Source organism: Oncorhynchus masou, chromosome 2 (genome assembly GCF_036934945.1).
Source record: "Oncorhynchus masou masou isolate Uvic2021 chromosome 2, UVic_Omas_1.1, whole genome shotgun sequence".
Classification (NCBI taxonomy): Eukaryota; Metazoa; Chordata; class Actinopteri; order Salmoniformes; family Salmonidae; genus Oncorhynchus; species Oncorhynchus masou.
The window spans coordinates 32,951,376-32,971,711 of NC_088213.1; the positions used below are offsets into that span (position 1 = coordinate 32,951,376).

A 20,336-nucleotide genomic window follows, 5' to 3' on the forward strand; every position below is an offset into this window, starting at 1 on the left:
TCCATGTTCCTGCTCTGTTCACACCCCAGAGTTAGCATTGGACAGCACTACTGTCTAGGTGTTATAGAGGCTTATTACACTGTGTCTGCCATGAATAGAGAGGCCATTGTGGCATGCTTTATTTGCTGACTGGAGCATAGGGTGAACTGAAAGAGAAGAGAGATTGAATTTACACACAGCGCGGGTGTCAATGTTTATTTCCACATTCTATTCCTGCTTTCTAACATGATCTGTACATCTGTTAATCCAGTAGCAGAACAGCTGCCGTAAAAGTACCGTTCTGAGCAGTGACAACAGAACGAGCAAAGTGTTCTCCTTTTCACTTTTGTTTACCCTCATTGATTTTGGCCTTCTTAAAAGGATTTCCTTTGTAAACATGGACATCAAGAGAATATCCTGACAGACTAGTAAAAAGGCCAAAGTTCAAAGAACAGTCTTGATTAAATTGAACAAAAACAGGCAGGCATAGAATAACAGAATACAAATGCAGTTTCACGACATGCAGTGCTAATCCAGACTGTCACGCTAGGCAGAGCTTTACAGTGCTGTTCAAAAGCACAAACAGAACCTGTCAATACCATTTCCTTTGTAGTATTTTAATGTCGAAGAGCGTACCCCACATTTTCCATAGCATTATTCCACTGTGTGAGGATGACGACACTGCTGCCAGTTCAAATCAGTCAGAATACCCAGTATTCATTATTGAAAAGGTGTCCATACGTTCAGTACTTGGCAGAAATGATACAGATTTTGTAGCAAAGCTAATGACCGTGTGTGACAACACTGTCTGCAGCATGGCTCTGCTCTCTGTATCTTAAATTAGGATAGTGATATGGCCCTGCTGAAAATAAGTTAATGGACCAGGGAGCTGAATCTATGGCCAAAAACCTCACTGAGTTGCATTGCCTGAGTTGCACAATTCTATACATTTGAGGCCATTTGTTTTTTCCTGCACTCTGCATAGTTTTAAGAGTCAAATTTCCCTTGGAATAAGCAGCACTGTTGCATAGAGGTTTGAACCGCTCCTAGACTCTTAAGGACAATTAGAATATAATAGCTTTTCCCTTTTGAGCGGGATACTATTCTGTTGTGGGCTTTAGCCTGGTAGTGGCTCAAACTGAGAACAAGTCTTAGTTCCTGTCATGAGGAATACTCCAGAAAACTAATCATGTAATGTTGTCAATGTGTCTGCAGAGCTCAGTTGTGAAACAGCATATCAGAGGTAACCTTTTGAGGAAAGAAATTGAGAACAAATGACCAAAGAGAAGGAAAAAACAAATACATACAGTACAGAACCAAACATGGCAAAATGTGTAATTGCAGCTATTATATACACCAACAAACAAAATATCCCCTTTTGTTTTTTTACAAAATATATATATATATTCACATCATGTTACATAAATATCAATTGGAATGAGGTCAATGAAACAGATAAGACCAGAGATCTCTCCCAACTGGTCAAGGGTCAACAGGTTTAATAATGAGTCTAGAACATGCTCATTGGAGAGTGGAACTCTGCAAAGTGAGATCACTTGAAAAATGCAGAGATTCGTTATTTAAAATATAGCATTTACCCTGACACATGAGCATTTTTAAATACCTTGGCTGGGTGAGGAAGGAAATATGACCATTTGGGGCATTTAGAAAAATGCTAATAAAATAGCATTTTCATTTCACATGTTGAGTCCTAAATGTCCTAGAGGTAACTAACATATACAGAACAATAACAGCAGCAAAGATTGTGGTTTGATGAGCCAAAAATGTCAATGCAACAGAAGATGCATAAAGTAAAAATGTAATTATTACCAACTACTTGGCAAAGGTTATGGAGTGTTGAGAAGGTACGAGGAAAAAAACAGATTGAGGAAGGTCAATGTGACTAATAAAAGACAAAGAGACCTACAGTAGTGGCAGTATACAGTTGAAGTCGGAAGTTTACATACACCTTAGCCAAATACATTTAAACTCAGTTACACAATTCCTGACATTTAATCCTAGTAAAAATGTCGTAGGTCAGTTAGGATCACCACTTTATTTTAAGAATGTGAAATGTCAGGAAATAGTAGAATGACTTATTTCAGATATGATTTCTTTCATCACATTCCCAGTGGGTCAGAAGTTTACATACTAATTGAGTGTATTTGGTAGCATTGCCTTTAAATGGTTTAACTTGTGTCAAACATTTTGGGTAGCCTTCCATAAGCTTCCCACAATAAGTTGGGTGAATTTTGGCCCATTCCTCCTGACAGAGCTGGTGTAACTGAGTCAGGTTTGTAGGCCACCTTGCTCGCACACACTTTTTCAGTTCTGCCCACAAATTTTCTGTAGGATTGAGGTCAAGGCTTTGTGATGGTCACTCTAATACCTTGACTTTGTTGTCCTTAAGCCATTTTGCCACAACTTAGAAGTATGCTTTGGGTCACTTTCCAGTTGGAAGACCCATTTGCGACCAAGCTTTAACTTCTTGACTGATGTCTTGAGATGTTGCTTCAATATACACCATTTTCCTTCCTCATGATGCCATCTATTTTGTGAAGTGCACCAGTCCCTCCTACTGCAAAGCACCCTCACAACATGATGCTGCCACCCCCGTGCTTCATGGTTGGGATGATGTTCTTCGGCTTGCAAGCCTCCCCCTTTTTCCTCCAAACATAACGATGGTCATTATGGCCAAACAGTTCTATTTTTGCTTCATCAGACCAGAAGACATTTCTCCAAAAAGTACGATCTTTGTCCCCATGTGCAGTTGCAAACCGTAGTCTGGCTTTTTTATGGCGGTTTTGGAGCAGTGGCTTCTTCCTTGCTGAGCGGCCTTTCAAGGTTGTTGATATAGGACTCTTTACTGTGGATATAGATACTTTTGTACCGGTTTCCTCCAGCATCTTCACAAGAACCTTTGCTGTTGTTCTGGGATTGATTTGCCCATTTCGCACCAAAGTACATTCATCTCTTGGAGACAAAGTGTCTCCTTCCTGAGCGGTATGATGGCTGCGTGGTCCCAAGATGTTTAAACTTGCTTACTATTGTTTGTACAGATGAACGTGGTACCTTCAGGCGTTTGGAAATTGCTCCCAAGGATGACCCAAACTTTTTTTTCTGAAGTCTTGGCTGATTTCTTTTGATTTTCCCATGATATCAAGCAAAGAAGCACTGAGTTTGAAGGTAGGCCTTGAAATACATCCACAGGTACACCTCCAATTGACTCAAATGATGTCAATTAGCCTATCAGAAGCTTTTAAAGCCATGACGTAATTTTCTGGAATATTCAAAGCTGTTTAAAGGCACAGTCAACTTAGTGTATGTAAACTTCTGACCCACTGGAATTGTGATACAGTGAATTACAAGTGAAGTAATCTTTCTGTAAACAATTGTTGGAAAAATTGCTTGTGTCGTGCACAAAGTAGATGTCCTAACCGACTTAGGTTTGACTCCAACCTAAGTCTATGTAAACTTCCCTACTTCAACTGTATATTGAGTTGAAGAGGACATGCTGGAATGAAGGAGAATGTTGCTCAAAACAGGGCTCATTAATTAGTACAGAATATTCTGAGCATAGCGGATAGAATTGTGATGTATAGAACAGGCACGTTTTCTATCGTTCCTGTTTCATACAGTACATTTCTGACTGTCTTTCTGAATGTTCTGTCCTGTTGAATATTCCCCCAGTAAGGACATCCTAAAGATATAAACAAACCCACAAACTAAGGAAACAACCCGCATTCTCTTCTGTAGTGTATGTGTAAAGAAGCTTGGAGTCAGAACGTAGACCAGAGGGCTCGGCCTCGGCCCCTTACTGAGGTAGTTGATTGGGTGGATATGAGCTAGCCTGAGCAGAGACCCACGTTGGCAGCGTGAGACAGAGAGAGGTGTAGCTACCGGTAAAGTCCAGCGACTGGGCTAGCAGAAGGGACCCGAGGCGAGGGAAAGAGCTATGGGCTACGTGACTCACTCCCACCACTGAAGGTCCATGTGCAAAAGATGGAAGGGTGTAACTGCTTGTCACAATGGGCTGCTAAGTCAAAGTCTGCTCGCCCCCAGAACAGAAAATCTCTTGACAACATGCTTTATCAGTATCGTTAAGTGAAACATTCTTGACCCTGCTCTTCTTTCCTGCTAGTCTGTAATAAATTAATGTTATTTGTTGACACAGGAGTTTGGGTATCAAGTCATTGGACACAGAAGCTGCTGGAATTTCAACCAGCATGGAATGATTCCATCTGTGACCATGGCAACCCATAGGCGTAGTGGAGTAAGTCATTGTAACTGTTAGTGGTCCAGTGTGCTGCCCCCAGTGACCTGGTCCTGCTATGGCAGCTTCATGAAGAGGCCGTTGTCCAGAGAGGGGACAGGCATGGGGCAGGGAAACTGGAACAGGCTCATGTCTGCCGTCAGGGCGGCCATAGCAGCTGGGTCATGCTCTATCTGACCTCTCAGGGAGGGGTCAATCTTCTCCAGCCGCCGTTTCAGTCTCTTGGCCTCTCTCTCACGGATCAGCCTGGCCTGCCTCTTATCTGGAGTCTCATTGGCCCTCTTCATCCGCATGGCCTCCCTGTCGCGCAGAAGCCTCCGTGTCCGTTGCTCCTCTGTCTCCTGCAGCCTCTGCATCCGCTTGGCTTCGCGGTCCCGCAGCCTCCGCAGCTCCCGCTCCTCGGGTGACTCGTGCTCCCGCTTGGTCTTCTTGGCGGAACGCTCACGCTCTAGACGGTGCATGCGTGCCTCCACCGGCTCGTTCTTCCTGCGCATGGCCCACTTCCTCATGGGAGACTGGGCGTCCACCAGCTGCTGGTAGGCCACACAGCTGTTGCACACCAGCAGCACTCCGGCCGGGTGCACAGGCATGGGGCTCAGGATGTCTGGCAGCAGGGGTAGGCCTGGTGAGGGGCTGAGGGTGTCAGGGAAGGAGGGGGGCGAAGAGAGGAGGCTGTGGTGCAGCGAGGGGAGTGGGTGGCCTGGGAGGTGTCCGGGACCTTGGCCATGGTTGTGTACCTGGTTGTGTCCGGGGTTGTATCCTGGGCCGTGGTTCTGTCCCGGGATGTGGCCTGTGCCACGGCCAGGGTTGTGTCCTGGGCCTTGGTTTGGGCCGTGTCCTTGGTTGTGGCCGAGCCCGTGGCCGTGTATCAGGCCATGACCGGGGTTGCCCATGGGGCTGCCGGAGAGAGACCGGGACATGGAACAGTTCTCATCTCCGCTGCTGCATTCCATACTGCTGCCTGTGTTCAGGACCTCTCTGAGCTTCTCCCTGTGTGGGGGGGCAGAGACGTGAGTAGTTACAGGACACAGCTGTTACAGGCTAGCTCAGACAGACAGCCTAACTCTCTAAACTCTGTAGATAACCCATGTCATTGTGTGTGTGTGAAAGGCTGAAGCACTAAACTAGGGTATAGGGCTGAAATTAGGTAGTAGTGGTGGAGGAGGCACAGACCTGTTGAAGTTGTTGGTGTCGGTGAAGCGTGTCCCACACACAGCACAGTTGGAGAGGCGGTCCTCAGAGTGGATGAGAAGGTGGCGCCCCAGGGAGCCTGGCGAGCTGAGCGCGCGCCCACACACAGGGCACACATAGTTCTTACTGCTGCCCATCAACGATGTGTGCTGCTCCACAGAGAGACAGGGGGACAGAGAAAGAGGGAGCAAAAGGGAGAGAGATTTATAGTCATTTAATTAGGTAGACCACAATCGTTTTCATTGTCAGTGTGTTTTATAAGCGACATAAAAAAAGTAAGGGCAAACCCCAACAGTGCATATCTAAAAATACACATATCTACAATTGTGGCATAAACATATGTGGTTAACACTACACCATCATGTGAGAAAGTACACAAATGGAAGGAGGAGGAAGTGGTTGCTGGTAAACGTTTAATTCTGTCTCAGTTACAAAACACTGGCATAACTTCAAAACTGGATGAAACATCCAAACCTTAGGTTTGACACATAACCCAGAGACTGATCACATGACTGGATCCTAATTATCCTCCCCTCTTTAGTGTAGTGATGACAGTAGGAGGTTTAAAGATGATCATCTAACCCTAGCCCATTATCCCCCCAATCCAACCGCTGAGGCTAAGGAGGCTTTGGCCCCGTCTGAATACTTGGTGCCATGGTGGACTGTCTGGTACTGTACTGTCCTCACCTGGTAGACGTGTGTGATGAGCTGCTCGGGGCTGCTGAACTCCAGGGTGCACAGAGGACACACACAGCTGCTCATCAGGTCGGCCCCCTCCTCGCTCTCCTGAGAAACACAGAGGCATCAGTACTACTGTACACTCAGATACTGTGGATGCTATGTGGAGCTACCATACAGATCTGTTTCATCAGTAATATGTATGCTAACGATTGTGTAATAATACAGTAGGTTATGTAATGGTGGTTCTGCCTACACTGAGAATGTAGGGCAAATATTAGAAGAGGATTTAATGTGTACATCTAAAGGGTGGATATGCTCATCGCTCTACAGTACCTCTATGGCTGGTCCTTGGGAGCAGTAATCCTGAATGGTAGGTCATAAGGTTGTGTGTGTGTGTGTGTGTGTGTGTGTGTGTGGGTTGAGGGTGAGAGAGAGAGAGAATTACCCTCAGGCTCCCAGTGACTCATTGACTGTCACTATGACACACTGTATGACTCTGCCATGGGTGTGAATCACACCACACAACCTGAGATGCTTTCGGTTTCTGGGGTCCGAAAGTGTGAGGATATTCTGTGAATCGGCAGTTTACAATTGACTAACGCAATTTATTCAGACGTATTCTTGTGCTGCATCGCTCTTTTTGTACGATTATCGAATAACATAATTCTGGAAAATGGACAGAGCAGGGTGGGGCAATAACCTTTCCACCTAAGTCTAGAGGGCCAGATGACCCTGAGATCTGTAGAACACTATCAAATCAGGAAGGAAACACATGTGTGAATCAGCAACCAGGCAGGCCTTCAGTGACCACACAGTGCTAGGAGGAGAGAACACCCCTCCATGGGTAACCCTGACAGTGACACTCACTTCTTTAACTCCCCTGTGGTGTGTTCTCTTGGTGGAGGTCATGTGGTCGTCAGCTGAGGTGTTGGAGGATGAGTCGTGGTTGTCCAGGTCGCTATCACTGTCTTCTATGGGGGCAAACACAGTCCTATCAATATAGACAGACAACAGAGCTAGTAATTCTCTCACGACACCACCTACAGAGAGTATGTCACATTAGGGAAGGGAAATGCCCTAAATGCCTACCTGAAATGCTGTCCTGTTGGGAATTATTGCTGTGGCATTCGCTGTCCTCAATGAAATCGTCCCTGCCATCCATGTTAATAGTGTGAAGGGGGCCTGCAAAGCCGGTGCTGTGGAAGGGCCCTGTGAACAGAGGAGTCACAGGGAGATGATAGGACCATCAGAGGGAGGGGTGAACTCGGCATATCCACCTGATTTTCAAACACAAACACCGATTTTCAAAACACAGAAGCCAAATGCAGAAACTATGGATACAACTTCCTTTCGCTGATAAATCCTGGAAAATACACCATATCACTGGCCTGCTAATGTGCCTGGACCTTGTAGGCTAACAGCTGATAAGACCCCAGAACTGATCCAAATGGTTGCCCAATCAGGCAGGCTACATGCAGCCATTTCTAAATGAACATAGGTAGGCTAGGCTTTTGAGCGTTATTCAAATGAAAATAGGCTATTCACTGTAGTTTACACCCTAGACTAGAGTTTTGTACACAATTGAAAACAATAACATTCTTCATTACATTGTGTTGTAGCCTAGGTAGGATACATTTCTGGTACCAGGGGACTGGGAGGGAGAGCACTCAGCACAGCCTCAGGAGCACACAGTGTAGGGTACCTATGATTGCCTGATGGAATAAACTTGTTTTTCCTTTCGTAAATTGACTGGATATATTCACTGCAGTATTAAGCCTAACATTGAGCTTATGAATTATGAGCTAATATGCATATGTTTCTAATTTAGGAGATTGACATCCCAAGCCTGTCCCAGAAAAAGCCAGACTACAAAAGCTTGCTGGACACTTATTTTCTTTAACCTACTAAATTATTAGAGGAGATATACCTGCTGAATGTAAAATAGGCTACAGCATTAAGAACGGGCAGGGAGTTGGAGAGAAGCCCATATTTTCCTATAGTAGGCTATTTTAACACTGGGCTACATCCTGACAAAACACGAGTGGCCTGTATATGTACCTTTCTGGACCTTCTAAACTGTTGAGAATAGTCCCAAACTGATCCAAATGGTAAATCAGGCCTAGGCTGTAGTAATATGCAGTTTTTTTGGTTGTGTTTTTTTTATTTGTTACAACATAGGACGTTTGAAAGATTATTCAAATGAGCCTACATAACATGGACAATAATTGTGTACTCAATTGATAACAGTAAAACTTTTCTTGCACTTTGACTGGTAAATATTGAGCTTCTTACTTCAGCTACACATTACTAGCCTCTCTCTTCCAGCTGTTCTCATTCACAATAGGCTATAGCAGGGGTAGACAACACTGGTCCTTGAGTGCAGCAGGCACTTCATGTTTATTATTTAATCGACCTGGAGGATCAGGTGTGTTGAATTTAGGCTATCATTAAACTGATCAATTAGCTCAGTTGGTCAGGTGTGGTGCCTAGATTGAACAAAATCCTGTAGTACCTGTGGATTGTTGAGGAGAGAAAGTGCATTGGTGTGATCACTTTTGGACAGTTATTATGATAACACTGTTGCATTGCAAATAGTTGCACAGGACAGAGAGATGAGCACAGTGAAAAATAAGACCCAAAGAAATTGACAACCATTAGAAAAATGGAAATCACTTGCAAACCACTTGAGCAATGAGGCAATGACATGCTGTAATAGATGTGCAGGCAATATGGTGTTTGTTATTGAATAGCTACATTTAAATACAGTAGGAATTACTATATTGCTTTACATTAGGCCTACATTGACGTATTAGTTGCCGTTGTCACTATGACAATGAACACACCCTGAAAGTACCGAATGGTCTGAACCAGTATCTGTGCGTTAGAGAACGCATGGTCACCTCATTAATAGGCAGCGTGCAGCAGGATGCGTTGATCGGTTGATTGACAGGTGTAGGACTTCAGAACAATAAACGTTCCTCTAGTGTGGATGCTCACCAACGTGTTATAGTTATGTAGCCTATAGTTTATCATTATAGTTATTGGCTTGGTGCCTGGCCCTTAACTCTGACAACACAACTAACGTTATTATAACAACAGAACTAGCCTAGTAGGTCTAGCGAACAGAGAACTTGAATTAAATAAATGTAAAATTACGCTTATATACTTGTTTACTTGACTTGTAAACTGTATACTATAAAATGACTCCAAATAATTGACTCTAGCTAATTTGCCACCGGCGGACTGCAGTAGAGAAGTAAAGCGAAAGTGGAATCCATCACTTCCGTTGATTGGCTGTGCCCATAACAACGTTTCAAAAATAAGGGTGGATACGATGGGAAAGTGTGAACACTACATGTCGACTTTCTTTTTTTTTTTTATGTTCTTGAAACGCAACAGACACAGATGCAAACAGGACGCAAATGAAGATCTTAAAAGGCATCGGGTAGAAGTAAATTAATATACAATTATAGTCTTATTTGTGTATCTTAAATTACAAGAGTTTGGGAATTTGGTTATATAACCTTGAAGCCCATTCAAAAACCGGAAGATCGAGTAACCAAGGCAAAATGGGCGGTCACTTTCCCATCGGATTCTGGATTGAGGCAATCCTCAATGACATAGGAAAAAATATTTATATTCATTTGATATAGTCAGGTGTGTATAATATATTGTACATGATATATTACAAGACAATGCAGGAAAATACAACCAGTAGACAAAGCCTTGAGGCATAGGCCTTTAGGCATAGGAATAACAGCCCTGGAACAGAAGATTGACAGGTCAGTAGTGCAAGGCGGAGCGTGATCATGAAGTCAGGGGAAGACATTTCTAGAGCACAGACCTGTAATATTCAACATGGAGGGCATAACAAACACCAGAGAGCCTGGTGTGTAGTCTGTACTTCAGTTACCTGGTGTAGGTGCTGACTAGCCACAAAAATCCAAGCAATCTATCACACATAGCCTACTGAAGAAAGTGCTTCAGATTAGAATAGCAAGCCTATCCAGCATTAAAGGAGCAGTAGCTACACACATAAACCCAGCATAGCTGCTATAATACACTAGTACAAGACGGTTATAGAAACACAACAGAATACATGAAAGACCTGAACCTTTAAAACATAATCATTCACCTAGCCTATATGCAGTTGACAAGGATGCGTTCATATTCACTGACATGCCAATATAATGCTGCATCAACACATTGCAGAAGTGCACGTTGACACATGCACACATAACCAGACGCCCACTTTTCACAGAAGCAGAACGAACACACACACACACGCTTTTCCAGGCATGCTGCAGTCCCAGGGGGAAGCAGCCTGCACTCCTTTCCAGTAGCAGCCTGCAAGGCAGTGTTTCTCCCTCTCTCAGTACCACCCACACACTGCACAGCCTGGCTCACCCTCTGTCCTCCCTGCTCATACGCAGCTCTGACTGTTCTATATCCATACCAGCAGCTCTGAGGGGAAGGCCAATGCCTCATACCAGTGGAGCCCATGTGTATCTGCTTAACCCCCTCACATGGTACTTAGCATTTTACAGCATCTCTGCTCATTGCATTCGTATACTATTTCCCCTCCTATCTACACCCAAGTTTGACACGATTGGGATGGGAGCACAGGACCTCTCCAGTTGTTAGTGACAGTACACTCATTCCTGAGGACCTCTCCTGTCATCAGTATCAAAACAGGAACAGAATACATTAATGGGAGATTTCATTTTGATCCTTTTTAGATATCTCAAAAGGTAAAAATATATATTTAAACTGCTACAGTTTAGATTCCATAGCCCTCCAGTTATCACCCTCTGCTTCTGAATGCAATAAATTCCCCCTCCCCTTCCTGTCCAGTCTTTCCATTCAGTTTGATGGAAGGAACATCTCATCCAGTTACCTGAGGCTGGCAGAGGTAATTACAGCCTCTGTTCTAATCCTGGAGCAACACACCACTGAGGAGCATGGTCTGTGTGTGAGAGGGTTGAGGATTAATCTTCAAGTATCATTTTTTTTAAAACTCCCCTCTAATCTTCACAGGGCTGTCATACCTGCATTAACTTTTTAGCGGAGTATGGTATGTGAAAATAGTTCGGGCACAATCCCCATAGTGATCCAGGCACTCATTAGCATTGGTAGAGTGGGTCTGATTGTTGAACTATGAACTGCTCCAGACTGGCTCCACGGCACACAGCCAATGATTGATGTGAGAGCTACCCATCCCCCACTGCTAGGGTCTGTCTGTACATCTGTCTCTCTTCTCCCTCCCGCCCTCCCCATGTCTCTGCCACTCTGATGTTATCTCTGAGTCTGCGTGTCTGTAGGCAGGAGGTGACGCAGTGTCTGACTGAATCCAGACAAAGACAAACTCATCAGCCAACAGACACAGAGGGAGAGAGGAGGAGGAAGGGGGGACAAAACAAAACAGACAAAAGAGAGAATGCCAAAACTCTACTCAAACACTAAGCAATGGGGCTCCTGTTGAATTCAAGCTCCCCTCTTTTTTACCCACCCTCTGCTCCAACACACAGTCACACAATACTGTCTGAGTCTCCAGGAAGTGCTGGGGCCCTGCCTTCCATCTGTGTACAGGCACTATGGTGTTTAGGACCATGGGAATGGTGAAACACAGACATCAGCTAATCCCAGACTCCCAGATCATTTATCACGTCACCTAATTGACAGCGTGGTATTTAATTAAGGCAAGGAGGACACTACAATCACCCCTTTTCTCCAGAATCCCTCCCTCTCTATGGAGCCCTTCTCCCCAGTGAAGTGTCTGAAATGATCCCAACTCTGCTCTCAGAGAAATCAACACAAAATGACCCATCTGTATGGCTTCCTCAAGTATGTGTGTTGTAAAGATGATACATTATAGATCCACAATGAAGACTATTCTGATACAACCTGACTATCAACGCATGCTATCAAAACGGACCTGTTTATCATCACCAACCCTTTCAGGGCTAATGATACTTCTAACAGATCTGCTATGCTTTCCCGCTACCCCAGCCATGATTGGCTCAGACAGGCTATCTGATTAGTTTTCCCATGCTGGTAATGTCTGTGCTCTACATCGAGGGACATTTCACATCAGTTCACGACACACACACACATCACTTTTAAGGATTATAATAATGTTTACTTCGATGGTGGGTTAAGAAAATGGCCAATTGTCATTTTATAAGCTGTGGTATGTGTGTGAATGTGTGAATTTGTCTTGCACCAACTGTATGTGGTCATAGGAAAGTGTGAAGGTCTGGTTTATGCGGAGGGTAATAAAAAAGACAGCTGTTATTTCATAACTATCAGTCAGAAGTAGTATGTGAAGCTTGTAGACATCACTGTAGAAGCCCCCCAAAAAACACCTTAGGATTGATAATGTGTGTTGTATTATACCGTGTTTGAACAACAGAGTTCTATGGACCAATAAGTCGAGAAACACAATGCATCCTTACTGTGTTACTGTTTCACGTGACAGATGATGTTATTAGCACATAGGGATTATTGAGGCCATTAGAGCAATACGTATTTCGAAACGCCTACCTACCTACAGCACCCAATGTCACAGGAAGGCCAAAAAGATCATCAAGGAAAACAACCACCTGAGCCACTGCCTGTTCACCCCTCTATCATCCAGAAGGTGAGGTCAGTACAGGTGCATCAAAGCTGGGACCAATAGACAGAAGCTGTTTTTCAATCTCAAGACCATCGGACTGTTAAACAGCCACCACTGACAGAGGCTGCTGCCAACATACTGACTCAAATCTCTGGCCACTTTAATAAATGGACTTAATACATGTATCACTAGTCACTTTAAATAACACAACTTGAATAATGTTATCCTACATTACTCATCTCATATGTATTTACTTTATTCTATACCATCTACTGCATCTTGCCTGTGCCGCAAGGCCATCGCTCATCCATATTTTATATGTACATGTTATATGCATCCCTTTACATTTGTGCGTATAAGGTAGTTGTGAATTTGTTAGATTACTTGTTAGATATACTGCATTGTCGGAACTAGAAACAAGCATTTCGCTACACTCACATTAACGTTGGCTAACAATGCGTATGTAACCAATAAAATTTTATTATATTTTGAAAAGGACCCTAAAGGACCTCACTGTATCGTTGGGTTCGATCCCCTTGGGTGGACTTATGTGTCCTCAGGCATCCAGTAGCCTACACTATGAAGGATCAGCAGGCCAATACGTCATGCTCTCAGTTTGGCCTTTTAACATGCATAGGAAAAGGACATCATTAACATCAGTAGAAATGTTTGTCAGGCAACTACCAAATCTGTGGTACCTAGACTATACCAGCTCTGGAGTAGTCTCCCACTGGAATTGGAGGAATGGTGCTTGCAGATAGCCAGAGTAGCTAAAGTAGTCAGTGACACTGAAAAACACCCTCCCCTAAGCTGGTGACTATGATAGAGACAACAACACTCGTGGAACATAAACTTAAAAATAGAGAAATAAAACGTGTTTTAGTGGCCACAGGCAGTGGCCAGTAGTATGACCGACATTGCTATTCTCCACTGGCTGTACTGGTTCTGTATTTAAATCTAAGATGTCAATGTGGAGAGCTTATCCAGAGAAACAGAAAGTACACTCAAAGCAAAAGCATGTTGTACCTAGTTTAAACTGACATTTTACGAGGGACAACATCTTAAATGGATTCTGAGACCAGTAAGGGTGAAATCTGTCCTACTCTCAAGACTAACATTATTTGCATTGGTAGGCTATATCATACTCTCAAAACAAGAGTTGAAAACAGGGACCAGCATGCCACAGCAGGTGTTCATGCAGTCTCAATCAAAGAATCTTCTTAAAACCCACCAACATAAGCTCCGTTAAACACATGGAAATAACTATCTGAATAGTTTCCCTCAGTGAAAACGACCTGCGCACGCAATTGTGAGGTTGTCATCTCCATACAAATGTGAATATCATAGTATTAGTAGCCTAATAATGGTTAATGATAATTTGTTTGGCTCAAAGATACAGTCGTCAGTGTCACGCGCGTCGATTCAATGTATCATCAAAATTATTAAAATAGTGCCGCTTGTATCAACGATGGTGATTGACATTGTCTTGCAGTTCACAATTGCAACCGTGGCAAAAACAATCGTCTAGTTAGATGGATGGAAATTATCCTCCTCACTACTTTTCAACAAGTAAAAATGGCAGTTACAATATCTTAGATACCTACAATTAACTTTGAAGGGGTTGTTCTGTTTTCGCCTGGACATATTATCCCCCACTCCCGGTTGGAAAAAAATCGAATCTCCTCCTAGCCCAGACAGATTTGAAGATTCCCCTAAGCAATCCAGCTGTATTCCGTAAAGGGACTCCCTTCCGAGAGTACAACAATAACACTTAAATTATTGAAAATAAATACCAAATACCAGTTGATCAAAATGGTCTAGCCAGGCAGAGATGAACACAGCTTACACCATTGGTGAAAGTCGGGGTCATTTAAATGAATACAAAACAAATAGCCTAAACAAAAAAAATAAAAGCACAAATGGCCTGGTTACAATCTGATTCACTTCAATTTAAAGCACTCTCCAGTCGATCTAGATAAATTTTTCAAATGATAGAAACTGCGATAGGGTCCTATCCAACCCGGACTGGGATGTTATTTGCTCAGCCGCCCCGAGCAGCTACAATCCTGCGTTGCTGTAGCTTTGCCAATGCACTGCAACGATACATAGGCACAGCTTCTTCTTCTTCGGTTATAATGAAGTTCGCACATTTTGTTTGCGCATGCCGCCATCTACAGTGCGGTAGTGTGTGGTCGATCATGTACTTTTGGTGATACAAAAAAAGGGGTGGGGGGGGGTTGGGGGGGAATAATTAAAAATGAACCACCAACGAACCCTACACCCATTTCCTTTTTTAAATCACCACCCCATTCCACTACTTTGACCCTAACTGACCCTACACCAGGATCCCATGACCAAACCAGAATGTGAACAGGGAAAAACTTCCATCAAATAGTTTGATGGCTTGGGAGGACAGGACCTACACTACTGGTACCAGCATTGGGAAACCCATGATTTCTCTGGCCTTTGATGGAAGTTTTCCCCTGTTCACATTCTGGTTTGTGCATGGGATACTACATTTTCTGGAGAATATAGTGCCTCCAAGTATGGGAGTGTACTATTGCTTCTGCCAAGAGGTCTGGACCTCTATGGCACATGTAGTAGTGTGCTCGCTCGTCTGAAACCTGGTGACGCTGGTTCAAACACCCCTCCAGTTGTTCCTATTCAATCTATGTCCAGTATATTTTCAGATGGCAGAAAGAAATGTATACTTCATTAAAAAAAATAAGCTAAGATGAAGCCCATGTCCCGATTGAACTTAGTGCGGAATTGTCAGTAACGTACACTAGATGGAGCCCACACACCTCACAAAATTACAAATGTCATAATATTACATGTCGACGTCATCACTGTCCGCCACGAGGTGAGGTGTGCGAACCGCAGCACGACGTTGAAAGACAATATTACTCATCCGCATATTTCGGACACATCTAAATACAACAAAATAAGATACAACAAATAGCTACTTAGCTATGTAGAACACGAGTCAAGCAAAATAATCAGACTGTTGCGTGCTATAATACCAATACTCGAAGCGTGCATTAATATCTCTAAACATCTCACAAGTGTAGCTAGGCAGGCAGGCATATGCTAGCTAATGGGTAATTTAGCTAGCTACTACTAGCTATAGCATTATTGCAGTGGTAAAATAAACATGTTCGTATAACCAACATGCTTACATACATACCAGCAACCCATGTTACTCACTCAAATTTCACATAGCAGTGTCGAGGCTGGTGGATTTACTAGCTAATTGAGAGTTCTGTAAATAATTTGCGCGCTCGCCTGTTTGAGGTCTTCATTCCTTTCTCATTCCACAAAACGTTGAAGTTTTGTTTTTTTCAGTGTAACCCTACGCCTGCGGTAGAAGTGCTGAGGCTAGGAGAGCCACCATTTTGAATGTCTGGTCTGTTCCTCCCTCCGTCGCAAATAGAGAAGATTCCAGCTATTTCTGGTATCAATACGGCTAGTGAGTATAACTTTATACAACTATGTCAGTTAAACAGAGTTGTTTATTTTGATAATAGCTGAAAAATCAGCACGACTTTGTCTTAAACCTTGGTTACAATAATCCATGTTGGCGCTACATGATCGGAAGTGAGGCTGCGCTAACCAGCCAGTGTACCGGGGGATTGTCTGTCAGAGAAGCGTTAGCCTGGTGTCGGCTAGCTGGTATGCTTACCTGATCTGTACTTGTGCGATCTTTAACCTTATAAATCTATTTTTATACTGAACTTTTACTTGTCTACACGCCTTCAATGTATGTCAACATTTCATTTGGTTATTTGCTGTGTAACTGAAACGAGATGTACCGGTAGGTATGTAGGGCAAGGTAACTAACGTTATCTAGTTGTTAGTTAGCTAATCCTACTAGCTAGCTAACCTGCTAACTAAGTCAGTGCGATGAAGGCCTCTTCGTGATTGCGTAGCTAGCTATCTAGCTATGCTCTGTATGTCCACTTGCTAAAAGGGTTTACTTATGTCTGAGAAATTTAGAAAGCTGTAATTGTGCCATGCTCGTCCTGAAATGGCCTCTGCTCGGACGTTAGATTGTTAGCTTGTTAGTGCCAATGCTAACTAGTGGTGACGTGACAATGCATAATATATTTGACAGGTGTGATTAAATGTCCGTAAACTATTGTGTTCATGAGATGACTAGCAATTTAACTCTTTCCGCGGGCTTGTGATCTACCGTAGCAAGCTAACCACCCTACCCAGCTAACGCGTTACTAGCTAGCAAGCTACTCGGTATGCATAATGTAGCTATATACCGACCATTGGTACCGACGTGTAAGTTACCTAGCTATCTACTTTAGCTAGCCAATTATGTTAGAGCAATACCATGTTAGAGCAATACCATGATGTGTTCAAGTTGAACTGTAACGTATACCCACGCTTCAAATAAGGTGTGTGTTATACCTAGCTTGGTTTCTACGTGGTTGCAATGAAGTCAAGGTTACTAACGTTACTTAAGCTAGCTAGCAACTATAGTATTGTTGCCACTTAACGTTAACTAGCTAACGTTAGCTACAATACTCACATACTGGTTGTGATTATTAGGCTATTTTATGTGCCATTACAGCCATTGGGTTGTTTTATTTGAGCTTGCTGCAAGTTCTTAAAATATGTTTATCCTTTTGAATTGTGATTTCCTAGTTCCCTTTTGTCACCTCTTCTGTCAGTCGATTCTCCTGAAGTCAACATCAGTGTCATATACTCAAAGACTTGCTTTTTTCATTGCATATTATTTGCATTAAACCAGCTGAAAAGTGCATATGTTTGTACCTGCATTTTCAGCCTATTCAATGAAAGCTTTCTGTCTACAGTACACATATTGGTAGGCCAATACTTGGCTAAACCATGTAGGTCCAATGTTTTGTATAAATGTTCTGTCATACTACTTGCAGAATAGTTTTTTTTTGTTGGAATGGAGGTAGCAGCCTGCTGTATCTCTATTTTTTTTCATTCAGACTCAATCATGGACACTCTTACTGACAGTTGTGGCTGCTTTGTGTGATGTATTGTTGTCTCCAGCTTCTTGCCCTTTGTGTGCTGTTGTTTGTGCCCAATTATATTTGTACCATGTTTTGTGCTGTTATGTTGTGTTGTCACAGGCAGGTCTCTTTATGTAGTGTTGTGATGCGTGTTTTGTCCTTATATTATATATATTTTTAATCCAAGGCCCCTGTCCCTGCAGGATATCTTTTGGTCGGCCGTCATTGTAAATAAGAATTTGTTCTTAACTGACTTGCCTAGTAAAATAAAAACACAACCAATTAAATATCTTGGTGAAAGCTTGGCTGAGCAGTGACAGCAAAATGAGTGGCAAAGAGAACAATATGCTGAGATATTGTGTTGAAAGGAGCGGCCCCTCTACAATGGTGGCTTCAGAATTGTTTCTGTAGCTTAATGAACTTCATCTGCACAACTTTGGTTAAGGAGGAAGTAAATTGTGGCACATACTCCAGTTGCTGTATTATTGAATAGTGTCGGCGTTCTCAATTGGAAAGAGCCTCATTGCTGGTGTGCGTTGTCTCTGGACATTGGAAATTGTCCCCAGTGGACTCTTCCGTGTGTTGAGGTTGTTTTCTCTTGCCACTGGTTGCTAGGCTCTGCAGGCTTGTGTATCTTCCAGAGTCTCATGAGAGGAATGGGCAATTCCATTCACACAGGAAATCTGCCACAGTTGGTGTCAGATATGATCCCTTCTGTGGCTATATGAGGGTGTTGATAACATTCAATATATCATTATTATGTCTTCCTTTATGCCCATTTTGTTCCCAAAGCAGTCTTAAATAACATGATCAAATGCATCAGTATGCATGTGGAGGACAATAGCCTAATGGAACTGGGATAAGTTCAGGGGAGTTTGAGATCCTCCCCCTCTAATTGATCAGGATAATGCCTCCCGTCAGTCATTCCATTTGACAGAAATGTTTTTGGCTTGTTGGCTGTTCAAGCTCCTGTGAAATATAGCGGGGCTAAAATCTGTAGCGTGGCCACACAGCCAAACAGTACTGTTTTTGTCCTGGGAGAGGAAGGCTGAGCAAAACTGATGTTGGTGAGTGTGTCTCCTATGGTCTTCCTAATCCACCTGTTGTGCTCAACCCGTCCTCTGTCGAGACCAAACGCGTCTTTTGTGCCAGCTTTTGGGGACATAATAAAGAAAATATAATGTCTTACATGTTGTAATTAATCAAATAATGTGTGCTTATAACAGTTATTGCAACATTGTAGTAGAACAGACATTTCATAAGTCTTTGTTAGTCTAGCAGAGACTGGATTTTCCATATTTGTTGTGTGCGCACACTTAGGAGCACATAGGCTGATTGGGGCCTTTGGTTACTTGTCACAGGAAATATAAGCCTTTGTTTTGCTCGAGTTATTAAGCCTCGGTGACAGGCCTGAATGTGTGTTATGATTCATGCATTAAAACAGATTGCTGGACTATAGGGTGTGAATTACTTGTTGCAGTTAATTGTATTTTCCTGTGCTATCTGGGAGTGACGGAGGTTGCTAATGCGTTGTGCCTAAGAACACTTCTTAGCCATGACGGTTTACCATGGGTTCTCATCTATACTGCCCAGTTTCCATTTGAATGTTAATGGAAGGGAGGGAGTCCGAGTCCACCTGCTCTTCTGGAATGTGCACTGACCTTCCGTTGCACTTTGATCACAGTGAATTCTTACATTATCAACATACTGGCTTGTGCAACTATGCTCCTTTCTCTGCACCTTCCTTGATCTATTTAACTTCCTCCAGACTCCACGGTAGGGCTGGGCAATATGGCCTAAAAATCTTGTGTGTGTGTTTTCTTAAACAAATGGATATTCACAATGTGTACATTATATGACAAAGTATGTGGACACCTGCTCGTCAAACATCTAATTTCAAAATCATGGGCATTAATATGGAGTTGGTCCCCCTTTTGCTGCTGTAACATCTTCCACTCTTCTGGGAAGGCTTTCTACTAGATGTTGGAACATTGATGCGGGGACTTGCTTCCATTCAGCCACGAGAATTAGTGGGGTTGGGCAATGAGGCCTGTCTCGTCGGTGGCGTTCCAATTCATTCCAAAGGTGTTCGATGGGTTTGAGGTTAGGGCTCTCTGCAGGCCAGTCAAGTTCTTCCACATTGATCTCGATAAACCTTTGCTGTATGGACCTTGCTTTGTGCACGGGGCATTGTGATGCTAAAACAGGACAGGGCCTTCCCCAAACTGTTGCCACAAAATTTGAATCACAGAATCGTCTAGAATGTCACTGTATGCTGTAGCTTTAAGATTTCACGAACGAAGGGACCTTGCCCAAATCATGAAAAACAACACATATTTATACACCTGTCAACAATGGGTGTATAGCCAAATCCTTTATTTTGAACAACCATTTAACATTATTTTTTATCTAAATATGCTTTTGTTATACAATATAAGGTCAAACAGTCAGCGATAATCTAATGAATTGAGGGCTTGTGAAGTTCTACCAAGGCTAAATTTAAGCCTTCCACGACCACAAGACCCACATTTTATAACAACAATAGTTTAATAACCTCTTGAAACTCCCCATCCCGGATCCGGGATTGTGACTAAGCCTCAGG

At 43.1% G+C, this 20,336-nt stretch overlaps 2 protein-coding genes across 8 annotated transcripts in view; one reads left to right on the forward strand and one right to left on the reverse strand.

Annotated features, from left to right (window-relative positions):
- Positions 1-182: 182 nt before the first annotated feature.
- LOC135559261 (zinc finger protein 821-like) lies at positions 183-16,064 on the reverse strand. Of its 4 annotated transcripts, none has more exons than XM_064993485.1 (6): positions 15,948-16,064; positions 7,214-7,333; positions 6,992-7,095; positions 6,131-6,229; positions 5,426-5,592; positions 183-5,242 (listed from the first exon to the last, which is right to left on the reverse strand). In XM_064993485.1, exons 2-6 carry the CDS (start codon positions 7,284-7,286, stop codon positions 4,309-4,311), a joined length of 1,377 nt encoding a protein of 458 aa, XP_064849557.1. In that variant the 5' UTR covers positions 7,287-7,333; positions 15,948-16,064; the 3' UTR covers positions 183-4,308. The 4 variants fall into 4 exon arrangements, with proteins under 4 accessions (XP_064849557.1, XP_064849549.1, XP_064849548.1 ...); XM_064993477.1 differs by having other exon boundaries at positions 15,928-16,064; XM_064993476.1 differs by lacking the exon at positions 15,948-16,064 and adding an exon at positions 14,345-14,978 and having other exon boundaries at positions 6,992-7,092.
- A 36-nt stretch (positions 16,065-16,100) lies between these two features.
- The window catches only part of LOC135559214 (AP-1 complex subunit gamma-1), a 28,760-nt gene continuing 24,524 nt past the window's right edge, over positions 16,101-20,336 (forward strand). Inside the window, exon 1 of one of the 4 annotated variants that reach the window (XM_064993472.1) lies at positions 16,101-16,209. The gene's annotated coding sequence lies outside the window, so the exon portion shown is untranslated. Of the gene's footprint in view, positions 16,210-16,230; positions 16,413-20,336 lie in introns of those variants that run through there. The other 3 variants (XM_064993471.1, XM_064993473.1, XM_064993474.1) reach the window with 3 other exon arrangements.